Source organism: Apodemus sylvaticus, chromosome 10 (genome assembly GCF_947179515.1).
Source record: "Apodemus sylvaticus chromosome 10, mApoSyl1.1, whole genome shotgun sequence".
In the NCBI taxonomy this organism is placed as follows: domain Eukaryota; kingdom Metazoa; phylum Chordata; class Mammalia; order Rodentia; family Muridae; genus Apodemus; species Apodemus sylvaticus.
The window spans coordinates 18,396,509-18,420,971 of NC_067481.1; the positions used below are offsets into that span (position 1 = coordinate 18,396,509).

The following is a 24,463-nucleotide window of genomic DNA, read 5'->3' on the forward strand; positions in this document are numbered from 1 at the left end:
AAAAGAATCTATGAGTGTGCTTTCACAATTACTTTAAGTGAGTTCTCTCTCACCACTTAAGGTTCAAAGCCCACGTACACGAGATTATTTTATTGGGCATAAGCACGTGGAGCTGAGTTCAGATCCCCAGTGCCCATAACAAAAACATATCCAGCAGCTTTCCTCTGTGTCCCAGTTAGGGCTAATGTGGCCGTGATGAAGCACTGTGGCCAAAAGTCAGCTGGGAAGGAAGAGTCCATTTGACTTACACTTCCACATGGCAGCCCATCACTGAAGGAAGTTATGACAGGAACTCAAACAGGGCAGGACCTGGAGGCAGGAGCTGATGCGGAGACCATGGAGGGGTGCTATACTGGCTTGGGCATCATTGCTGGCTCAGCTTGCTTTCTTATAGAACCCAGGACCAGCAGACAGCACCACTCACAATGGGCTGGACCATTCCCCATCAATCCTCAAGTAAGGAAATGCCCTATAGGCTTGCTCAGTCTTATGGAGATATTTTCTCAATGGAGGCTCCCTTCCCTCTGATGACCCCAGCTTGTATCAAGTTGACATAAAACCGAGCAGCATCTGTAATCGCTCTACAGAAGTAGAGAGAAGTGGGTGGGTCTCTGGAGGTCACTCTCTGGCTAGTCAGTGAGAGATCCAGTCTCAATGAATGAATGGTTGGATGGATGGATGGATGGATGGATGGATGGATGGATGGATGGATGGGTGGATGGATGGTTGGGTGGGTGGGTTGATGGGTGGGTGGGTGGGTGGATGGATGGATGGGTGGGTGGGTTGGTGTGTGGATGGATGGGTGGGTGGGCGGGTGAGTAGATGGATGGATGGATGAACGAATGAATAAAGTAGAGGACAATCAAGATAGCTCATCAGTGCTGGGCAATGGTGGCACACACCTTTAATCCCAGCACTTGGGAGGCAGAGGCAGGCAGATTTCTGAGTTTGAGGCCAGCCTGGTCTACAGAGTGAGTTCCAAGACAGCCAGGGCTATACAGAGAAACCCTGTCTCGAACCCTCCCCCAAAAAAACCCCGATAACTCATCAGTGAAGAGTGTCTGCTGCTCTTCACAGGACTTGAGTTCATCCCTGTACTCATATCAGACAGCTCATAACTAAACACACATACACACACACACACACACACACACACATGTATACACAAATAATTAACTAAACATAAGAAAAAAGTTTTAAACATGACCCAGTCTGCCTTTTTACCTTACAAGCTATGGAACCAAGACAAAGTGGGAACATGATTTAGGAGCCAAACTGGGTCATGCCAGGAATCCATATTTCCACAACAATGTCCTCTCTGTGACCTGCATTGCAAAATTTGTAATGAAGCTTGCAGGCTAACTAATGGCTCTGCTTCTTTGTAAAATAAACAAGCTCTCCATTTGTCTAAAGGCCCAAAGATAAGCTAAGTGACTTCTGAAGTTTCCCTCAGACACACTCGGGCTTCCTGCTAGAGGCGGTGCTGCTGCAATTCTGCCATCTACTGGTGGGAACCGAGCATGGCACCCAAGCAATCACTGCCACACATTACCTTAAATGACCCAGTAACCAGGGTTTTTGCAGGATGCCGAGCACACGGTGGCACTGTGCTGCTAAACACTGTCTTCAGGTGATTACACACACTAGAAATCTAAAAGGTTTCTAGCTCTGACATCTTCCGCTGTCTCAACCCAGTGATTCTATTATGGGGAATAAAGCTGAGAGTCTGTTTACTGGGTGTGTTTATCTGTGACAGTGGGGAAAGCATTAGGGAAGGGGCAGGCCTGAGTCGTATCCCAAAGGGTTAGAATAATTTTAATGTTGCTGCCCTACTGATCAGCCAGGTAAGATGCACTCCCTCCACAGTGGTAGCAAATCTGAGACGGGCTCCACAGGAAGAAATTCACATCTGATACTGTAAAACAGACTAAAACCCCACGGCTGGGGAGAGCAGAGCCCCCAGTGAAGAGGCCACAGCTCTTGTGCTAAATAGATGTGATACGCTTCTATTAGCTTTCTCTGCCATTACACAAGCCAGGGCATAGGGAATGGTACAACTCTCAGTGGCTGGGTAGACATACCTCAATTAATATAATCAAGATAATCCCTCACATACAGACAAGCCCACAGGCCAACCTAATTAGATAATTCCCCATTGAGACTACCTTCTCCTGTGATTCTAGATGGTGTCAAGCTGACAATTACCATCATCCCAAAAATATTTGGGCATTTTTGTTGTTGTTGTTGTTGATGATGATGATGATGTTGGTGGTGATGATGGTGATGATGGGAACCAAACCATAGATGCTAGGAAAGAGCTGAGAGCCATGTTCTCAACTATTACTATCACTATTATATTTGAATGCTCTTGAACGGTGACTGTAGCTCCCACCAGATCACCAGAACAGCATCTCAGATCACCAGAACAGCTCCCACGTGAGGAAACAGCATACAGAGACTTAAGTTCCTGAGGGTGTGCGCAGGGTAGCAATGACGGCAGCCCTGGACCTCAGTGGAAGACCAGTGAGTGAATGCTCTTCCTTTTTCTGTTTGAGTGTGGGTTGGTTATTGTTTTGTTGTTTGTTTTTTAGAGGTTTTACAAATTTATCTAATTTCCCCCCTTTAGTTTTATTTGTTTATGAAAACAGGATCTTTCTATGTAGACCAGGCTGCCCTGAAACTCACAGAGATCCACCTACCTCTGCGTCGCAAGTGCTGGGATTAAAGATTTGTGCTACCACCGAGCAGTGGTGGTGCACACCTGTAATCCTAGCACTCTGGGAAGCAGAGGCAGACGGATTTCTGAGTTCAAGGCCAGTCTGGTCTACAGAGTGAGTTCCAGGACAGCCAGGGCTACACAGAGAAACCTTGTCTTGAAAAACAAAAAAAACAAACAAACAAAAAAAAAGATTTGTGCTACCATATCTTACTTATTTATTTTTATGTGCATGAATATTTTGCTTGGACATTGTGCACTCTGTGTGTGTGTGTGTGTGTGTGTGTGTGTGTGTGTGTGTGTGTGTGTGTGTAAAACATGTGCATGAAGGTGTTCTCAGAGGCCAAAGATGGCATTGGACTCCCTGAAGCTAGAGTCACGAGTGCTTGTGACCCCCTGGACATGGGTGCTGGGGACCAAACTCAGGGTCCTTGGGACGAGCAGCGAGCACTCTTGACCAATGAGCCATCTCTCCGGCCTCACAATACAACTATTCTTAACATTGTTGAATTGATTTTTAAATGGTTATTATGCTAAAGTCTGTATTCTAGGTGTTTTAAAGTGCTGGGGACCTAACATAGGATCTCACACAGAGCTAACACTGAGCTATTCTTTTTTTAAAGCAGGATCTCTTGCAGCCAAGGCTGGCCTCAAAATCAGTAGCTAAAGATCATCAGCTCTTCCTGCCTTCACCCCTCCACCACTGATCGCAGGTGTGTGTTTCCAGCCTGGAGCTATTTAAAGGAGGGGAGAATGGGAAGGAAGCTGCAAAGACTTTGTGAGGGATCCTGACAGTCCCAGGGGGTCACCTCCCGCGTCCTACCTCGGGTGACAGGGTAGAAAAGGAACTTTGTGGTCCGTACAGCTGCCTGCCCTTCAAAGACCTCTGGCTCATGTGTCTGGTGCCTCTACTTCTAGATGGATCCTTTTGTCTTTGTCTCCCAGATCCTAATTGTTTTTCAAGAACACAAAGCCTCAGGTGACATTATCACACATACACATATACACACACACACACAAGCACACACACACACACTCCATTTATTAAGGTTTTAAAAAAATAACAACAACCACCAAAACAAGCAAAGGCTTGATGAGACTCCATGCTGGGGCTCTTTATTTCCAGGAAAGGTTTGGGTCTGAGAAGCCGTGTGAATCCAACGCTCTGTAGCAGCCACCGTGGGTCTCTCGCTTACTCACGCAGGGCCCAGCACCTGAAAGACAGTGCCAGATGAAGAGAGCGCATCAGCTTCCCACATCCATGTCCTCACCACAGCCCTGTCACTGGGAGAGCACTACACCAAGGGACTGAAGGACAGAAGCATAAGCCAGGGCTTCAACCTGGGGCGGGGCTTTGCCTCACATGGAGTCTGTGCAGTGAAAGACCTCGGGACAGACAAAAGGGTATAAGAGTAAAGGTCAAAACAGGACATGGTCTGGTTCTTGTTGTTGCTGTTGTTGTCTGTTTGTTTGGTTAGTTTTGGGTTTTGGATTTTTTTTAATACCAGCTTGAGTTATCTGAGAAAAGGAACCTTAGTTGAGAAAATGCCTCCATTAGATTGGCTGTTGACAAGTCTGTAGGGTTTTGTTCTTTTTGTTTTGTTTTGGTTTGGTTTTTGATTAATGATTGATGTGGGAAAGTCCAGTCCAAATGAGGGAGGGCTACCTCAGGACACCCCTGAATTGTGTAAGAAGCAGGCTGAGGAAACCATGAGGAGCAAGCCAGTACGCAGTGTCCCTCTGTGGCCTGACTCAGTGCCTGCCTCCAGCTTTCACACTGAGTCCCTGCCCTGGCTTCCCACAGCCCTGATGGGACTGTGAGCTGAGAGTTGTACGCCTAATAAACCCTGTCCTCCCCAGGTTACTTTTGGTCATGGTGTTTATCAGAGCAATAGAAACCCTGCCTCAGAGAAGGCAGAATACGGGGCTAGAGGTTATACAGTAAAGGAGAGAAGGCTGGACCCCCAGCATACCCCAGGCTGCCTTCCTAGCTTGGCCCCACAACCGGGGCACAAGACTTCCAGGCATGTCTGCCCATAAACCCCAAAAGGACCTTGAGGAAGAGGTAGAACTCACCCTGGAGAAAGGTGCTCTACCCGGACATGATGTGCTTGACAAAGGCTAGGGAAGGAGAAGAAGAATCAGCCACACAGTGTCCCCTGAGCTCTGCCCTCTCCACTTCTTAAGCCGCTTCCTGTCCCCACACTTCCAACCTTGCCATGCCCTTCCTGCAGGTGGCAGCTCTCGTATTGAAGGGCTGGTGGAGATGGCATAAGAGCAGAAGGACCTAAACTCTACTGTGTCCCCTCTGTGCTGACATCAGACGGATGGCATGAAGGGCATTGTCACCACAGACTCCCACGACATTAAGGAAGGTGTCATGCATGCCCACTCCCCATCTGAGAAGACTGAGGCTCAGAGTCAGGAAGTGATTTGTTCTAAGACACACAAATGGTTTATCACAGAGCTGTCTCCCAAACCCAAACTCCTGGGCCGATGAGATGGATCAGTGAGTAAAATCCCATGTCACAAAAGCCTCACAACCTGAGTTCAGTCCCCAGAAACCAATGGCAGAAGGAAGTATTGATCTCTAAAAATTGTCTTCTGACCTCTGAATACAGGTGTGCACCCATAGCATATGTACACACAATAATAATAAATATGCATTTTAATGTCCCTTCTACTATACCAGATATTCCCTCCCAAGATGGAAAACACAGCACCCAGATAGAATCTGCACATCCTGCAGCCTCTGGGCTGGCTCGCCCCATCCCAGGCCTCTCTCTTCCCCTGGGCGCCCCAGAAGGCAAAGAAGGACCTTACCTTCATAGTTGATGCAGCCATTGGCATCCTCCTGCCCAGACAGCAGCTGTTCCACCTCTGCCTCGCTCATCTTCTCTCCTGGGGGTGTGGGAACGGGGTCTTAATGGCAAGCGGCTGAGAAAAGGAGACTGAAGCACTCCTAAGGCCTAAAACCCGCCCTGGGTCTGAGAAACGGTTAGTGCCAAGCCTCAGCAAAGGCTCTGGAAGACCGGGTCAAGGATCTCCCGACACGCTCTGAAGCCTCTCCCCTCTGTCTCTCCGCTCTGCCCACAGCACAGTGATGAGGGTAAGAAAAGAAGCCCCAAGCCCATGCCGGACCTTGGGAGTCACCCCTGCTCTGCCATCTGCTCTCCTCTCCCAGACCCTGGTCCTTGCAGGGCAAACCCAGTTCCTGGGGTAGATGTGGGCGGAGTCCTGTGGAGTCCAGGAAAACCTGCCCTGGATTAGGATTCGCCAGATGCAGGGACCCTTAGATAACCGCACCATATGCCCGTGGCCCCTCTTATCCAGACACTCTCACGCGGGTTTCATGCTGCCCAGCGGACGTACCCAGGGTGGCAAGGACATGGCGAAGCTCAGCACCCATGACTGTGCCGTTGCTTTCTTTGTCAAAGACCCGCAGCCCCTCCACGAAGTCCTCGTAGGTGCCCTGCTCCTTGTTGCGGGAGATGTGCTGCAGGATGGGCAGGAACATCTCGAAGTCCAGCGTCTTGGAATTCATCTCTTCCAAAGGGCATGAGGACAGACAGAGACCGCCATGTAAGTAGATGCGCAGGGGAGGAGAGGGCCAAGAGGTCTCTTCCCAGCCCCGACAGCGCAGGGCTTAGGCCCCAACTGCTTCTGGGGGGAAGCTCCACCAATGACAGGCAGAGTCGTGGAGATGAGCCAATAGGATTGAAAAGAGCAAAGGCCCTGTGACTCTGCGCTGGGTCCCGTCATTGGACCATTCTGTGTGGGTGCTGAAATCAACCACATTTAGACATTGACCCCACACTGACCTTCAGGCTTGGGTTTGCCCAAAACGCGCAGCACCTCTGCATTGGTGGGGTTCTGGCCCAGGGCCCGCAGCACGTCCCCACACTGCCCATAGGTGATCTTCATCTCTCCGGTTGGAGTACGGTCAAACAATGAAAAGGCCTCTTTGAATTCTGTAGAGACACACCCAGTTATAGCTCCCTGCCCCAAGAGAAGGCGGAGGTTTGCTCGGTGGGGTAAAGGACGAAATAGATCCCTTCAGTCGCTGTTCCAGGCCGTCCTTGGAAACTGTCCTACCCTATCTTCTGACAACCAGAGCCACCTGGGGACACCATGACCTACCTATCCAACACTACTAGTCTTTGGCTCTCTCTCCATCAGTTATAGGCTCTGACTATTTCCCTGTTTCTCCTCATCCCATACCCTTCCCTGGTAAGTCTCTGACTAGAAAACAGTGGAGAAATGAGAGCATCCCTGCCCGGAGAGAGGCTCCCCAGGTTTTCAATTCAGCTCTTCCTAGGAGAGTAGGAAAGTCAGGCTGGGTCCCAGTTCCCTCCTGGTCTCCTGTTCTCCCTGTCACTGTGAGGTGCCACCAAGAGGTGGCAGGATGTGGAGACAGTTTGTAAAGTGATAACGACCTATTATCAGTACAGCCTGTTCCCGGCTGAAAGAGCTTTATGGCCAGACAAGGTGACATTGGGGCCACAGTTAGACCATACCAGACCTGCCACTGAGCCACTGGCAGCCTTTGGTAAATCGACACCTCTGTGGGTCCTCTGCTTCTTAGCTTTAAGTGGGGACAAAATGTCCACCTGCATGGGTGGCTGCTGGATCACAAAGTGTACCAAGTGTGTACGTCACAGAGGTGACAGACCAAGGTGCCTCTCATGTCTTTCTGCTCTGTAAAAGACAGACCTGGCACCTTGAAGGGTACAGAGCAGGTATCTAAGGGGCAAGGCCAAATTAAAGCACCCCCTGGGCTCTTTGCAAATAGCCTCAATTCTACAATCATCTGTTTGCTTTTGTTTCCTTCAGACAAGATCTCAAGTAGTCCAGGATGACTGACCTCCAGTGTGCTCTGTCCTGAGGATGACCTGACACTCCTGATCCTCCTGCCTCCACCTCCCAAATGCCGGGATCATGGACACCCGCCAGCATGTCTGGCTGATTCTCCATCAATTTGGGTTCAGTTAATTAATTAGAATAATATGAATGGGCAGTGACACGGCAGTCACCTCATGCTGTCCACAAAGAGGTGGACACCCACAAACTACAACTGACAATGGACTGCAGCTGCCTCCCCTCTAACACAAAAAGCCCCTGTGGTGGAAGGATATGCAAATCTGTAAGGGATCAGTGGGGGGAGGGGGGAGGACCTTGGAGCCCTGTCACCCAGAGACTGCGAAGCTTAGAAGAGCGTGGTAACCAGCTCCGGACAGACGAAGAGTGGATGTAGACAAGATGACAATAGTCACAAATCTCTGAACTGAACTGAACCAAATACTCTTGCTTTGAAGAAAATTAAATTTTAAAAAAGTCACTTCTGGGCTGGAGGCATGGTCCGGTGGTTAGCGCTCCCTGCTCTATCTATCAGACGACCAGACTTCAGATCCCAGCACCCATATCAGGCAGCTCGCAAAAGCCTGTAAATCCAGCTCCAAGAGCTCTGATGCCAGCCTCTGGTCTCCGTGAGTGCACAAGCATGCACATGTAAATAAACGAGCCTGGAAGGAGTAGGAGGAGGAGGAGGAGGAAGATGGAGAAGAAGGAGGAGGAGGAAAGATCGAACAACTTCTTAAGGCTCATAGTGGAAGAATTGGTGACAGTACATCTCCTGATTCCCAAAGAATGTTGTTTCCATTGTAACAGAAGAAAAGCATTGGCTGGGGCTGAGGGCGTAGCTCAGTCAGCAGGATGCTTGCCTAGCATGGACGAAGTCCTGGGTTCAATCCCCAGCACCACATAAACCAGACACAGTGGTGCATGTTTATAACCCCAGCTCTCAGAAGATGGAGGCAGGAGGATAGGAAGTTTAAGGCCATCCTCAGTTTAAAAGTGAATTTTTGTCCAGGTCAAAGATTAAATAATCTTTGGGTTATTTAAGACCCTGTCTTAAGAAAAAAAGAAAGTCACTCACCAGAAGCCACAGCTTCACCAAAAGGCAAATGATGAGACAACAGGGATTAAAGAAGAAACCATCGGAATCCAACATGAAGAGAAATGGCCTCCAAGTCCCAGTGTGAGTGGTTACAGAGCTAAGAGCCCTGCCTGAAAACCTCCAGGGAGAGTGAGACCCAGCAGCTGTCCTGGCGCGCTCTCGCCACGAGTCCCTTGGGTGATGTAGGAATCTGATTATTAGCTGAGTTTCCAGTCCTCGCTCGTGCTGTGAATTTGGCATCACTACAGAAGCACGCATTTAACTAGAAAGCGCTAAGAAATTCATGGCATCTACAACGATTGCCTGACAGCGAGTCTCCACGGTGTGCAACCGAGACAGAAACTAGCTCCGAAATCTATGTACCAGTTACACTGGGTGTGAGTGGGTACACCTTCGCAGAGAGGAAATTGACAATTGCCGCTATTAATCTTACACTGTAAACTCGGGCATCCTTTCACCCAGGGCCAGGAAGACCTCATGTTAATGTCCCCCAAATGGAAACAACACCAAAGTCTGTCTGATTATTTAAGTACATCCGTGTGTGAGAAGTCCTGAGATTTCTCGTTTTTAAGATTTATTTTATTTTTAGTTATGTGTATATTGAGGAAGCAGAGAACAGGAGCTGAAGTTGCAGGTGGTTGTGAACTGCCAGACATGGGTGCTGGGAACTGAACTCAGATACTCTGCAAAAGCAGTACACACTGCTAACCACTAAGCCATCCCTCCAGCCCTTGAGATGTATCCTAAAGTTGCATCTACTGACACTTTATATAAAGATTGAAAAATTGTCTCTATTGAATATGAGAAGAGTTGGTGATGGAGACTGCAGAAGAACTAGTATGCTTGCAAGCCACCACTGGCCCTACCACCAGGACAGATGGACTTGTCCACCAGGACAGATGGACTTGTCCACCAGGACAGACGGACTTGTCGCAGGCTTACTTCACCATGAAGAGTGAGTGCCTGTAAGCTAAAGAGAGTTTCATATATGTGAGTACACTGTTGCTGTCTTCAGACACACCAGAAGAGGGCATCAGATCCCATTACAGATGGTTGTGAGCCACCATGTGGTTGCTGGGAATTGAACTCAGGACCTCTGGAAGAGCAGTCAGTGCTCTTAACCGCTGAGCCATCTCTCCAGCACCGCATCAACTGTATCTCAAGCACTCTGAAAGTGCAATTGAAAGTAGAGGTCTAGAATCAGATACCTGAATTTGAATTCTGGATCCCCCACTGAGGGCCCTCGGAGAATGGACGCCCAACTTCTCTGAGCCTCGGGTTTTGCCACCTGCTACATAGGAGCAGCTAGAGCTACTGTGCCTCAGTGTTTGAAGAATAAAGTGATTTGGTCCATATAAAGTGCTAGGACTGTGCCTAACAGGCCTGATGGAATGACAATAATATCTGTGACCGAAAGGGCCACTTACTTCTTCTCTGGAAAATGCAACAGAACATGCGGTTTTCACACTCACCTTCGATCTGGTCAGCACTGAAGTCTATCTGTAGGGAAAGAAGCACAGGAGTGAGGGCAGGAACTGCAGCAGAGGAGGGCACTGGGCTGAGCCTTAACCAGTCTCTCCCGTGAAGGAGCCCAGCTGGCTGCCTAGGAGACAGTGTAGCCTTCACAGCTCCATCAGAGCCAAGGTTGGGGGCTGCAGAAAGGAAGGCTTCAGCAGCTAAGTTCACTTGTCCTCTCGAAGAGAAGCCAGATCCAGTTCCTGGCACCCACGTGGCCGCTCACACCCATCTGTCTCTATCTGCTTCCAGTTCCGAAGGTACCAGATACACAAACGGTACACACACACACACACACACACACGTGCAGACAAAACACTTGCACACATAAAATAAACAAATCTTTAAAAAGCAGAACAAACATCATCAGGAGGAAAAGAGAAAGAAGTTATCTATGTCATTCTAAAGCCTATGGTGACCCACCTGACAATTCCTTTGAGTCAGTGGGAAAATCCCTCTCATCCTAGACAGCCAAGGACAATAAGCTGGTCTTACTGTCAACCCCAAGGCCTCCTCAGTTCCTAGTCCCCTAACAAGATGCACTTCTGGCTTTGGGCGCTCACCACTGCTCACCCTGGGACTTCTGGTCTTCTGCCTGGTGCTGCCTGTCAGCCAACTGTAGGAAACTGCAGGTTTCCTTCCATGACACCACCCCCCTCCTAGCCCCTAGAGGGAGTTACTTGTGCCTGGACTCTGTCACTGCTGACCTGTACCTGTCTCATTCAAACCAGGATGGAGGTTGGGAGGGGAGGCTGTAAATTTTTATGTTTATTGATAAAGTGTTCCATACATAATAGGGACTCAAAAATATCGTGTTGAATGAATGAATGGACTCGGGGTGACCCCCCAACCCGAACATGTTGCACAGTGTTGAGCAGAAAGCATCCAGGTGGGAAGCTCTGGAAATGAGTCAAAATAACTAAGGTATCGTTTTAATAGGCTTGCGATGCTTTTGAGCACCTATTAAGTATGGCACAGTGTTGTGTGGAGTTTCTTATGTGGGCTCTGATTCTGAGAAGCGTACAGTAGCCCATACAGTTAGAGGGTTCAGGGTCTTTGCTCGTGTGCCACAGAACCTTGTCTGCATTTCTTATCACCCCAGCCATGTCTTGAGGCTGAGATTCCCCCAGGGGACCCACCACTCCAGACCTGATATTAATAGCTCTTCATACCAGTAGCCACTTGACCTCTCCCAATCTCGTGTCAAACTGCTTCTCTCCAGAGGCTTCAGACCCCCTCCCTCCCAGGCCCAGCCCTTCCCAGCTCATTCCTTCAGCAGCTGGGCCAGATTGCTGGAGGCCTAAAATGTCAATCAGTCGGCCCACACCAGCCCCAGGGAGAGGAAGGTTACCAGATGAGTGGGGGTTGGGAGAGCATGATGGAGTAGGGCATAAAACTGGGTGGCTGAAGAAAGCAGGCCCAGCTCCCTCACCAAGTTAGGGAGGGTCCAGCCAGGAGCTATCCAGTCAGGCTGGGGTGTGGCCCATTGTTGTAGGGAAAGAGAAAAGAGGCTCCCCTTACCTTCTCTACCTCTCTTGCCTAAAGTGTGTTTGTGAGTGAAGTCTCTCACACCCCAACACACAAGAGCATCCTCCCTGACCCTGCTCCCCATTCCCAACCACACCCCTGGTTCTCACTATGTGTCTCCTTCCCATAAGCACGGTCTACCTCTCCGGTGGAGAGGTGATTCTGCGGTTGAGAGTGCTAGCTGTCTCTCCAGAGGAACCCCTTTGCACGTAGCAGTGACTGTTTTTGAAAACAGAAAGCCTCTGACCCCAACCTCATACTGGTTCTGCTGGCCCTCAGGGTTATGATCTAGAGCATACAGGCCGTGGTCCTCATCTCTGTCCAGCCGGAGAGAAATAGATCTCTCAGCAACAGGAAAAACAGGATTCTGACTGTGCCATGCCGGGCTTCACTTACCTTCACACTCTTTGGGTCAAAGGCAGAGTCCTTGAGGGGCTCAGGAGCCGGGGCTGGAGCTGGGGCCGCAGCTGGCTTGGCAGCCTCCTTTTTAGGCTCAGGCTTCTTGGGAGGCATGTTGCCTTAGGATCTCCAGTGAAGGTGGGACCTAGAAAGGAACCAAAAGGAGAGAGGTGGCGCCTGAGGGAGAAGATGGGAGACTGGAAGGCCTGCCCTGCTTTTATTCTGGGTAGGAGCCCCCACAGAGGGGCTGCCGAGAGCGGGAGCAACTGCTGCTGACTATAAAAGGAAGAGACACCAGCAGGGTGCAGCTGACATCTCAGTATTGTCACCAGGTTTGAGCCACCAGTCTATCCTCCCCCTCCCCCACCCCCACCCTCACCCCCACCCCCCACCCCCATGCACACACCTCACTCCTCACAGCTTGCACTTCTGGGACAGATTGGTCCTTTCCTGCCAATTGGTCGAAACCCAGAGAGGGGCAGGAAAACAGACCCTCTCCTAAGGGCCAGAGCAGCCAGAGAGGGATGAGCCCTTGATAACCCTCACACAAAGCCCAGGGGAGGTTGAGGCTTTTTTTAGTCCCTCCTGAGAAGGGGCAGCCCACTACACATTCCTTTTAAACCAAGAGCCTTTAAGCTAGCCCTAGGCCCTGCCCTGAGGCTCGACACTCCCGGCTTGGAGCCCTGGAGTAACAGCTGGTCGAGCCTGCTCTGCCATCCCCACTCTCCCAACCACCGGGCAAAGCCCTGTGATGTTCAGGGCAAGCATCCCAAGAACTCCAGACTTCAGCTCCCCAGATCCACCCACTACCTGCAGCTGTTCCACAACAAGTATTGCACACTTGTGAGGAGGGTGGGAATCTGTAAGAAACAGAGATATGGCAAAAAGTTGGGAGGCTGGACGTTAGGAGGAAACTCAGGATCTATCTGTCGCTTACTGTGCACCAGGTTCTACTAGACACTATTCCTATAGAATATCATTAAACCTTCCATAATTCCATAATTCTATAAAACAGATACCATTATTACTCAGATAACACACACACACACACACACACACACACGTTAAAATAACTTGGCCAAGGTCACTTAAATGATTAATTATGATTGGAAGACCAGTAAGACTGATCCTAATGTGTATAGTTGAATAATTTATACTATAGCCTCATTTATATGAGAAATAAACGTGGGGTAGAGTGGTCATCAGAAAGGGCAGAATGAAATATAGGGCAGAATGAGGCCCAGGGTCATCCTGGCTCTCAGGAGAAGAAACAGAGGGCAGTCTGGGTTATGTAGCAAGATCCTAATGTGTGTGTGTGTGTGTGTGTGTGTGTGTGTGTGTGTGTGTGTGTGTGTAAGAGAGAGAGAGAGAGAGAGAGAGAGAGAGAGAGAGGAAAAGAAGGGGCTCAGGAGGGGGGGAGGTGGGAATCAGCTGTTCACAGGCCACGCCCTTGGAGACCTAGGCCTGAAGAGCACATGAGGAAGGGAGGATGATAGAAGCTTCTTTTTTTTTTCCACTTCTTATACTAATGAAAATTTTTGTAACAACTATATGATATTTTGGAAAGAAAGACAGAGACAGAGACAGAGACAGACAGACAGACAGAGAGAGAGAGAGAGAGAGAAAGAATAAAAGTCAACGATGATCCAGAAAAACAACCAAAAAAAGAAAAAGTTTGTCTACCACGCACACCTACTCTGAGTTGAGTGAGACTATGTTGAGCCCCCAGGATAAAAACTGAGGAAGGCAGAAAGAACATCACTTCACTTTCTACGCCATTTCTTCCCCTCAGAAGGAAGATGGTAAGAGCCTAGGGTGTGGCCCAGTTGGTGGTGTGCTTACCTCACAAGCCCACAGCCCTGGGTTAGATCCCCAGCACCACATGAAAACAGACACAGTAGTGATACGCACTTATAATCCCAGCATGCAGGAAGCGGAGGCGGGACAATCAGAAACTGGAGGTCATCCTCTGCTATGTAGTATCCCTGAGGCCAGCCTGGGCTACATAAATAAATAAAGATTGCTAGTTGGGGATAATAGAACTTGTCTATAACCCAGCGCTCAAGAGTTGACATAGGAGAACTGAGATTTCTGACCCGGACCACATAATGAGATTCTGCCTTAAGCAACAAGAAACCAACATTGGCAGACTAGGCTAGCCCTCTGAGCACCTAAATTGGCAGACTAGGCTAGCCCACTGAGCACCTAAACCCACCATTCCAGGCACCCTGGAGCCAAACATCTGCCTTCCCCCAGTTCCTTAAGCACAACCCCAGATCATTGCTATTAAGCCTAAAGTGCCCTTGGGCTAAGATCACCTTGTGCTGTACAGACTTAGTGGTGAAGAGTCTAACGCACAGAGAGGCCTTTGAGTTTCTCAGGCTGTTGGCACACAGCTGGCTAAACCCATCTTGTACCATGCTGTCCCTTCCCATGGCCTGCCCATACCCATGTGTGGAGGGCAAAGAAGCCTTCAAGGGAAACCGAGGCAGGAAAAGGGTACTGAGCCTCAATCTGGGTCAGTCTCCTCCCACGGTGCCTCTTCCCCTCCCTTGGCCTCACCTCTCTTCTCACACATCAAACCCAACTCCTTGACGCCCTTGGGACGGTGCCCAAGGAAAAGGCATCTGCTGCCGAGACTGACAAATTGAGTTCAGCCCGCCGGATTCACAGGGTGGAGGGGGACAACTGAGGTCCTCAAGTTGTCCCCTGACCCCCACAGGCTTATGCTCCCCAACTCCCACAGATACAAAGTAATTCATTAATTAACTTTGCAAACCTAACCCCTTGCCCACTGTTGATTTACATCCTTCTGTATTCCTTTCATGTCCTCTCCCTGACCTACTTCACTGGGACTGGAGTTAGGTGGATGGTGACGAGGAAGGAAAATCTAAACCGCAGCCCCTTCTGTCTCTGCCTCCATCCTAGACAAGGGTCCTGTCCTGGGGCGTTGGTGTGGAGAAACACCGAGAGAGTTCCCTGGGCAGCCTGGAAAAACATCACAGCTGGAAGACTGGAGGCTGGCATCCTAAGTCACCAGCCATCAGAGTCTCTGGGCCACAGCCAGCTGACCTCTGACATGAAAGATGACCGGGAGCTTTCAAAGCACACTCAACAGACTCCTGACGCCAGGACACTCCTGACACTGAGGGACAGAGGGGCCGGGCCTGGAGGCTTCCCTCTACCACCTAAGCAGCACCCGATCCTGTGTGTTTTACAGCTTCTTTGGGTTTTGTTTTGTTTTATTTTTTACAGTCGTTTGTTTATTTTGGTGTGGGGGGGCAAGCCATGGGCATATATGGACGTCAGAGGACAACTTACAGAAATGAGTCCTCTCCTTCCACCATGTGGGTCCCAGGGATCAAACTCGGGGATCAGGCTTGGCAGCGTACTACTTTCATCTAATGAACCATCTTCCTGGCCCTTATATATTTAATCTGATGTGATTATTTTTTATTTATCGGATTCTTATTTTCATTTTAAAGTTCTTAAAGGTTTGTTTTATTTTAAATTGGGTGTGTTTATGTGTATGTGCACATGTTTGTGGAGACCAGAAGAGGGTTTTATATCTCCTGGAACTAGCGTGCAGGTAGTCATGCGCTGCCTTACGTGGAATTGTTAGGTCCCCTGGAAGAGCTGCAAATGCTCTTAAATGCTGAGTCATTTCTCAGTATTTATTGTTTGGTTGATCTCTCTCTCTCTCTCTCTCTTTCTCTCTCTACAGTCTCACTATGTAGGCTGGGCTAGCCTAGAACTCTTAATATAACCCAGGCTGGCTCAGACTCATGGTAATCCTCCTGTCTTAGACTTTAAAGTACTGAGATTACAGGTATGAAACACTATTTACATAGGGTATAAGTGCACATACCATGTGTGTGTGTGTGTGTGTGTATTCATTCATTCATTAATTTTGTGTCACCTGAGAAAACCAGAAGTCAATGCCTAATGTCTTCTTCCATCAGTCTCTACCTTAGTTTTTGAGAAAGGGTCTCTCCCTGAACCTGGAGCTCACTGATTGGCTGGCCTGGCTGGCCATGGAACTCTGAACATCAACCTGTCTCCAAACCATACACGCCCAGGACTGGGGTTACAGATGTGGTAGAGGAGGCAGGTAGGTATCCAGGTTCAGATTCTCATTCTTACCCTTGCCTTAGCCACTGTTCTATTGCTTTGAAGAAATACCATAACCAAGGCAACTCTTATTAAAAAACAATGTTGGGGGCTTGCTTACAGTTTCAGACGCTTAATCCATTATCATCACGTCAGAGAGCGTGGTGGTATGCATGGTGCTGGACAGTAGCTGAGAGCTATATTCTGACCCACAGGGCAAAAAGTATGGAGCACAGACAGTAAGGCTGGCATGGGCTTTTGAAACCCCAAAGTCCACCCCGAGTGACACACTTCCTCCAACAAAGCCACACCTCCTAATCCTTCTAATCCTTTCAAACAGTCCAAGTCACTAGTGGCTAAGCATTAGATACATGAGCCTATGGGGGCCACTCTCATTCAAACCACCACACCCTACGGGCACTTTACCCACTGAGCCATCATCTCCCTCCTGGGATTTACATACTGAGGTTCTCACAACCACTTTCAAAGAAATAGTTCAGCTATTTTAAAGTCTTTGCATTTATAATGAATGAAATACTCTCACCAATCATTCTTCTTCTAGAAAGAAATATAGTAATGTGGTCCTCAAAAACAGAGGGCTGGGCAGGGATGTGGCTCAGGGGCAGAGCGCCTGCCTAGCATCTATGAAACCCTAACGTCCATCCCCAGCACCATAAAAGTAAACTAATAAATAATCCAGAGGGGCTGTAGAGACGACTCTGCGGTTAAGAGCGGTTGTTGCTCTTTCAGATGGCCGGAGTTTGGTTCTCAGAAGTCACGTCAAGAGGTTCATAACTGTTTATGACTCCGAGCTTAGGAAATCCAATGCTGCCAGCCCTAGGTACCAGCACTCAACGGCACAGAATCCAAACAGACACGCACACCTGCACATAATTTAAAATTATACAAATAAATATTAAAAATAGAAATCTAGAGAGAAATAGGACACTAGGTCTGAGGGGCTCTCTGGAGTAGAGCGTGGTATATCTGTACATTTCCAGTACAGGGTTATGACCTTTTAACATCTCAGGAAACTGAGATTTGTAAGAAATGACACGTGAGGTAGGCAAACTATCCCTGCAAGGGACCTTGGCTTGCCATGGATTCTCCAGGCAGAGGAAGTCAGGCTTCTCAGGTTCCCTCAGAGGAACTGTAGGGGAGAAAGAGGCACAGAGGACTGAGGGGCAGCATAAGGTGGCTAAAGGGATCGTGAGGTGTGGGTGCCTGGCATTCCCGAAGCAACTGGAAGAGAGCTGTGGTTTCTGGGACAGGGCTGTGGATGCGGTTATGAGTCGAAACAGAATTGAACCTTATTACCTAAATTCACTGTCTTGAGAGGGATGCCAGTAGCTGGAGTCAGAGATCCCACTTTCTGATCACTGACGTTGAATTCTAAGCCCCCACAGGGACTTCAGCACACATTGGCCACTGTAAGAAAAGAAAGCAAGAGGTCCCGGAGACTGGACATTGGCAGCCCGAACTCAACCTCTGTGGGAGCAGCCAGCAGCACCTGAGCCGGGGTTACTCTGCCACCCCGCTGGAAGGACTTCAAATTCAGTGGGTTGAAAATAAGATAGAATTTCACACCAGCCAGTGCATGTCAGATATCAGCTCAGAGACAAACGCACCGAGACCTGCCGCCAGTCCTCATTTGGACCGCGCATCAACACTCACTCCTCTCTGCCTGTGACCTCTGACCCGCACAGGGCCTGTCCCACCCTGAAATAGTTAGCCTCTCCTGCCTAGGATCCGATGCTGCCCACAGCAGTCCTGGCTGCTAACACTTTGCCCTTGTCACCCACGCTCCTTCTTTGTCATCAGTGCCTCATAAATCTGGTTATCACAGGGCACTGCCGCAGTCAACAGTGCTTTAATCCATGCCCATAAAGGAGCTGGCAGAGCAGGCTGAAGCTCGCTCAGGAGCCAGACCACCTGTGTCGAAACCCTGACTCAGCGCCATGAGCTGGCCTCTTAATGTCTTTGTTTGTTTTTGGCTTTGTTTATGCTGCTGCTGCTGCTGCTGTTCCTTTGAGACAGAGCTTCTCTGGGTAGCTCTGGCGGCCCTGAATTTTGCACTGTAGACCAGACAGTCCTTGAACTCACGGCACCTACCTCTGCCTCACAACTGCTGAGATTAAGGGTGTGACCCACCATCGCCCAGCACCAGTTAACTTCTTTATGCCACAGTTTTTCTCCCCTGGAAATGGAGCTTTTGATAGAACTTCAGTAAGATAACTAACTGTTGTGTGACTTTTCCTGGGGGATCATGTGTGTGTGTGTGTGTGTGTGTACATTTGTGTTCCTGTAGAAGCCAGAGGTTGACATCAATTGTCTTCCTCTATTGCTCTCCACCTTATTTTATTTGTGTCTATGTGTCTGTGTTTATGTACATGTGCGTGTGTGTGTGTGTGTGTGTGTGTGTGCGCGCGTGCGTGTGTGTGTGTGTGTGTGTGTGTGTGTGTGTGTGTGTGAACGCCTCACACTTGATTAAGTTCCTGTGTACCACAAGCGTGCTGGTGCCCAGGGAGGCCAGAAGAGGAAGTTAGAGGGACTTAGACTGCCAAAAACTAGCATTGCCAGCAGTTGTGAGTACCTGATTTTGGTACTGAGAGTCGACCTTGAGTCCTTTACAAGGATTGCTGAGCCAGCTCTCTGGCCCTATCTCCACACTTTCTTTTACTTGTTGATATTTGTTAGTTTGGCTGGTTAGTTGGTTGGTTTTGTTTTTCAAGACAGGATTTCTCTTTGTAGCCCTGGCTGTCCTGGAGTGTGCTCTGTAGACCAGACTTGCCCTAAAGTGCTGAGATTAAGGGTATGTGCCACCACACCTGGCTCTACTTTCTTTTTTGAGATAGATCTCTCACCAAACCTGGAGTTTGCCATTTTGGCTAAACTGGAGGTCCAGTAAGATGCCAGAACCGGTTTGTCCCTGCCCCACACCCCAGCACTGGACCTATAAGCACATGTCATCACACCTGGCTTTTACCTGAGGGCTGAGGAGACAGTTCCAGTCCTTGTACTTTACTGGGAAAGCCATTTCTATGCACCCCAGATAGAGCAGGCAAGGGTAGAAGAGAAGAGAGAACTGAGTCTGCAGAGCTGTTCTCTGACCTCCAAACACACAGGCACATGCACACACACACACACACAACTACACAAAGAAAGGAAATGTTGGTACCACCTTTGCTCTGCACTTATAAAACACAAACCAAGAAATGGAAGGTCTCACAACGATCTGTTACGACTGTCGCATTTTAATTTTCTAGTGAAAGATTTGCCACTGTTGACCAAAAGACTGGAAAGAAGCCCTGTGTAAAGAGAAAGTGCTTTCTGTGGAGACTGAAAAATTATTAAAGTGTCTGGAAGCTGTAAGAAAAAATGAAAATGCAAAGAAGAGCTGGAAGTCACTGGTCTGACAGAGAAACATGGGTTACTCAGCCATATCCGACCAACCACTTCGAGTCTGAAGAAACGGGGAAAGCTTTGCTCTAAGAAATGCCTGTGACAGCATGGCTGAGGAATCTGGAAGCGCTGAGAGCTAAATTGGTGCATGAACCAGGAAGTTCTGAAATATCTTTAGCATGTGATACACGGAGCAAAGAAAGCTCAGGGTGAGGTAGCACGCTTGTAATCCCAATGCTGGGAGGTGGAGACACGTGGGCCCCTGGGGCTCACTGGCCAGCCAGTCTACACACATGGTGAGTTCCAGGCCAGTAAAAGGCTTTGTCTCAAAAATACATACATACATACATGTAAGAAGTTGGACAGTGCATAAGGAATGATAACGTGCATCCCCACACCAGCCCCGCATGCGCATGCGTCTGAGCGCTTACATGCATGAAAACACGCACACAATGAAAATCTTTTTTTAAGACCTCATACATATCTATTTCATGTTTTAATTGCATCAAAAACTAGTAAAACAGGTCTTGGATTCAGAATAAAATTGTAGTGGCCCTGATGGTTAATTATAAAAGTATTGGATGCTTTCTGTAAAAACAGTTAAGACCGAACCAGCTGCAAAGCGTCTCCAGCCATTGATAGGAGAGCTTCTGTGATTCAGAGGTCTGAGTACGTGTGAAGCTAGTGCAGTTGCTCTGGTAGAGTGCGCGGTGGTCATGTGAACAGAAAATGATTCATTGCCTTTTCAGATCAACCAGTACCACGTCCCGTCCTGTGATTAGGCGTGACCTTAAAACAGGCTTTAACGACTATGAATCAAATCCCAGCAGGTGGAATTGATTCCTTTCTTCCAATGATTCATGGCTCAGAAGATAAACATAGCTGCTGGGGTGTTCGTTTCAGTAACTGGTGAGACCTTCTTTGGAGAAGTCTTAGCTGCTGCTGTTCCGAGGGAATATCAGAAGAAGACAGACATTCCAACTCAACCGTTTGTGGGGCAACATCGAGTGTCTTCACTGTTTCAGACTCAGATGATACATGCGTGCTGGGTATGTGTGGCTTTGAACTCACGATGTAACCTGAACTTTCACATCACATGTGCTGTTTCATAACATCTGCATAACATAAGAGGTCCTTGGTGGCACGTGATCTCACTGGAGACACAGGAGACTGACTGCGACTTCCCAGCTAACCTCCATCCAGTGAGAGATGATGGCACAGTTGCACACATGATGAAGGGAGAAGGGAAAGGAGGGAGGGAGGAGAGGAGGAAGGGGAAGGGAGGAAGGGAGGAAGGGAGAGATAGGGCAGGGAGGACAGGGAAAGGAAGGGGGCTCAGAGTTGTATGTACTCAACTGGCTCTTGAGGGAGCTTCCGTGGCCTAACAGGCCATGACCTCCCAATGGACTGTAAAGAGAGTCAATAGCTTTGAGTTGGTGAGTGGGATGTTTGTGCTTAGAAGGAGTGAGATCCAACAATGTAATGGGGCCTGCTTCATGCCGGCCACCTGAGCAGTGCATAATATTTGTTTAAATGTTTTCACTGGAACAGGACAGCTTTAAGAACATCCTGATAAGTATCTGGTCCAAATGCACCCCACGTGTAACCTTCGAGTTTACATTAAGAGGGTAAAAAAATAAAACATTTTATTAAGTTATTGATGAGGTTTTTCAAATTCTTCTCAGAGTTTTTCCAATGAATTTCATGTTACTGAGTTAAAAACAAGGATTGGGGGCTGGAGAGATAGCTCAGCGGTTAAGAGCAGTGACTGTGGGGCTGGAGAGATGGCGCAATGGTTAAGAGCATTGACTGCTCTTCTGAAGGTTCTGAGTTCAAATCCCAGCAACCACATGGTGGTTCACAACCATCTGTAACGAGATCTGATGCCCTCTTCTGGAGTGTCTGAAGACAGTGACTGTGTACTTACATATAATAAATAAATCTTTAAAAAAAAAAAAAAAAAAAAAGAGCAGTGACTGCTCTTCTGAAGATCCTGAGTTCAAATCCCACAACCACATGATGGCTCACAACCATCTGTAATAGGATCTGACGCCCTCTTCTGGAGTGTCTGAAGACAGCTACTGTGTACTTAGATGTAATAAATAAATAAATCTTAAAACAAACAAAAAAAAATAAAAAGGATTGGTTTCTTAACTTGGACAGAGATGGTTTTCCTTTGGTTGATTTAGTTTTTTGAGACAGGGTTTACCATGTAACCCAGGCTGACCTTGAACTCAGGATCAACCTTGAGAGGGCGGGAATTAGATAAGTCCATCAGGCCTGGCTTAGATGGGTATAGTTTTGAAAGTGATGTACTTTCAAAACCAAGTGAGGCAGATTTGTCAATTCCCATGTATATTTTAGCACTTGATTCAGTTATCACAAGATCTAAGCGTTCCTGGGAGAACTTGTTCAGGTAGACCTACTTTTCCAACTATGAATTTAGTGAAATTTAAATACAGATTAAATATTTCTGAGGAAATTTTAGAATCTAGAATGAGATGTGGCTTCAGAGGATAATACACAACTGAACTTGATTCCGAGAACCCGTGGAGGGAGAGAACTGAACCCTGAAAGTGGTCCTCTGACCACCACACAAGTTATTGAACATGAACACACACACACCGTAAGTCAGAATGATGAAATAAATCCCTGAATATAAGCTTTCTCCCCACCAAAGAAGGAGAGGAAAAATAAGGAAAAAAAAATGAAGACTCAGAGATGTGTAAAGCCCTGGCTTTGAAGCAGAAGGTGGGGAAAAAGAGAAGGGAGGACGTTGGGCTCTAATGCTCTGAATTAATCTGGCCCCCCAAATAGGGAATTTGCATGTCCAAATGCTAAGGTCCTTGTCCCCAATTGGTTTTTGATTGATCAATAAAGAGCCAACAGCCAGTGGGTGGGCAGGTAGACTGAGGCAGGGAGCTAGGGACAGGAGGAGGGGGGATCACCATGACAGGGTTGGGGGGACATAAGAGCTGCAGGAGAGAAAGCCAACCAGCCATGTAAGAATTCAGGTAAGTGGCCGTTGGCCACTGCCCGGACAGGCTCGCAGGGAAAGACTTAGGAGTGCCCAACTTTTGAGCTAGTCACAGCATATAAATAATTAACTGGAGCCCGGCGGTGGTGGCGGTGGCACATGCCTGTAATCCCAGCACTCTGGGAGGCAGAGGCAGGCGGATCTCTGAATTCTAGGCCAGCCTGGTCTACAGAGTGAGTTCCAGGACAGCCAGGGCTACACAGAGAAACCCTGTCTCGGAAAAAAAAAAAACCAAATCCAAAAAAAAAAAAATTAACTGGCGTGTGTGTGTGTGTGTGTGTGTGTGTGTGTGTGTGTGTGTGTGTCTTTCATTCAAGAATCCAGAGTTCCTGGGTGGGAGGCTGGGAATTCAACCCGCTGGGAGCCAAGCTGGTGTAGCTAAACTAGCCACTGCAGGGGAATGTGCCTGAAAGCGAACATCTTCACTTCTATTCTGAGGGGCAGAGCTCAAGCAGCTCAGGCTAACCTTGAGTGAGTTCACTGCCTATGCAAGGCCTGGGTGACCTTGAACTTCTGATCTTCCTGTCTCTGCTTCCTCAGCTGCCAGGATTGCAGGCATCTGCTGCCTTGCCCAGTCTGTGTGTTGCTGCGGATTGAACTCCGGGCTTTTGCATGTTGGGAAAGTAATCTACCAACCGAGCTGTACACCCAGCTCCTAAAGTCAAATTTCAAAGATCCCAGAAGCACTGGCTCAGCACTTACATTATGGCCCCTGGCCTTTGGGCACAGTCACCCCACACTGTCTAGTGATGTGTCTGTGAACTGCATCCTGGGAGGCTCCTAGGAGGCCAAGGAACAGGTGGACGAGACTCTCCTGTAGGAGTTAAAAGCAGTGAACAGAGGTAGGAGAGCTGGTGTTTGGCAGGGATCTAGATAGCCAGACTTCATTGGCCTGGATGTGCTGCTAGCTAGAGGGGACTATAAAGACCCAGAGGAAAGGGGGTGACTTGTCCATGGTCACAAATGGTTTGTATTTGCCAGCAACTAAAACCCAAGACACTGCCCTAGGAGTGGGCAGAGCTGAAGCTCCGTGAGAGATGGTCCTGACACCCAAAGCAGGGACAGCTCTCGAGGAAAGACAGGAGATGCCTGAGCAGGCAGCTTTTCTAGATGGTCTTTTCTAGAATGCGCATTAAATGCTAGAGATGCTTCACTTACCTCCATACCAGCTTCCTCTTTGGTTCCAGGAACTCTGGCCTCCTCCTTAGCAGACTGCCAGTGGCTTCCCCAAGGCCAGTGTCAGTGCTGTTGCCTCTGAGCCTTCCTCTGAGGCACTTAAAGAGCTGAAGTTCTCCCATTCCCCTTCTTGCCTTTATCTCCTGAATCTACTCCACAAGCATTTATTTGCTCAACCAACAGGTATAGCAAGCCAGGAAGTAACATCCCTCCATGGCCTCTGCATCAGCTCCTGCTTCCTGACCTGCTTGAGTTCCAGTCCTGACTTCCTTTGGTGATGAACAGCAATGTGGAAAGTGTAAGCTGAATAAACCCTTTCCTCCCCAACTTGCTTCTTGGTCATGATGTTTGTGCAGGAATAGAAACCCCGACTAAGACAAATTGACTAAGCACCCATAATGTGCCAGTATTGTTGCTAAGGTGAATAAGAGGCCTTGGGAATCTCAGGAAGTAATCATACATAGCTTTAACATGCTAATACATATACTCAGAGAGATTTTCTAAGGTATTAGTCCTGCCTGGGGGTTTGGGGGGAATCTATACCTCAAAAGCCAGCTTCTTTCTCAAATCAAACGAGTTCCACATTTCCAATTGACTTCTGGATATTGCTCATGTGAGACACTCC

General features: G+C 48.4%; 1 protein-coding gene across 3 annotated transcripts in view; it reads right to left on the minus strand.

Annotated features, from left to right (window-relative positions):
• Positions 1-3,821: 3,821 nt before the first annotated feature.
• Myl4 (myosin light chain 4) overlaps positions 3,822-24,463 on the minus strand; it is a 36,954-nt gene continuing 16,312 nt past the window's right edge. For 2 of the 3 annotated variants that reach the window (XM_052194945.1, XM_052194943.1), the window contains exons 2-8: positions 12,111-12,258; positions 10,145-10,172; positions 6,538-6,687; positions 6,089-6,262; positions 5,540-5,617; positions 4,793-4,837; positions 3,822-3,930 (exon numbers count right to left, since the gene is read on the minus strand). In XM_052194945.1, coding sequence (XP_052050905.1) covers positions 4,809-4,837; positions 5,540-5,617; positions 6,089-6,262; positions 6,538-6,687; positions 10,145-10,172; positions 12,111-12,227 — 576 coding nt within the window. In that variant the 5' untranslated portion in view covers positions 12,228-12,258 and the 3' untranslated portion in view covers positions 3,822-3,930; positions 4,793-4,808. Of the gene's footprint in view, positions 3,931-4,792; positions 4,838-5,539; positions 5,618-6,088; positions 6,263-6,537; positions 6,688-10,144; positions 10,173-12,110; positions 12,259-12,923; positions 12,974-24,463 lie in introns of all 3 variants that reach the window. The other variant, XM_052194944.1, reaches the window with a different exon arrangement.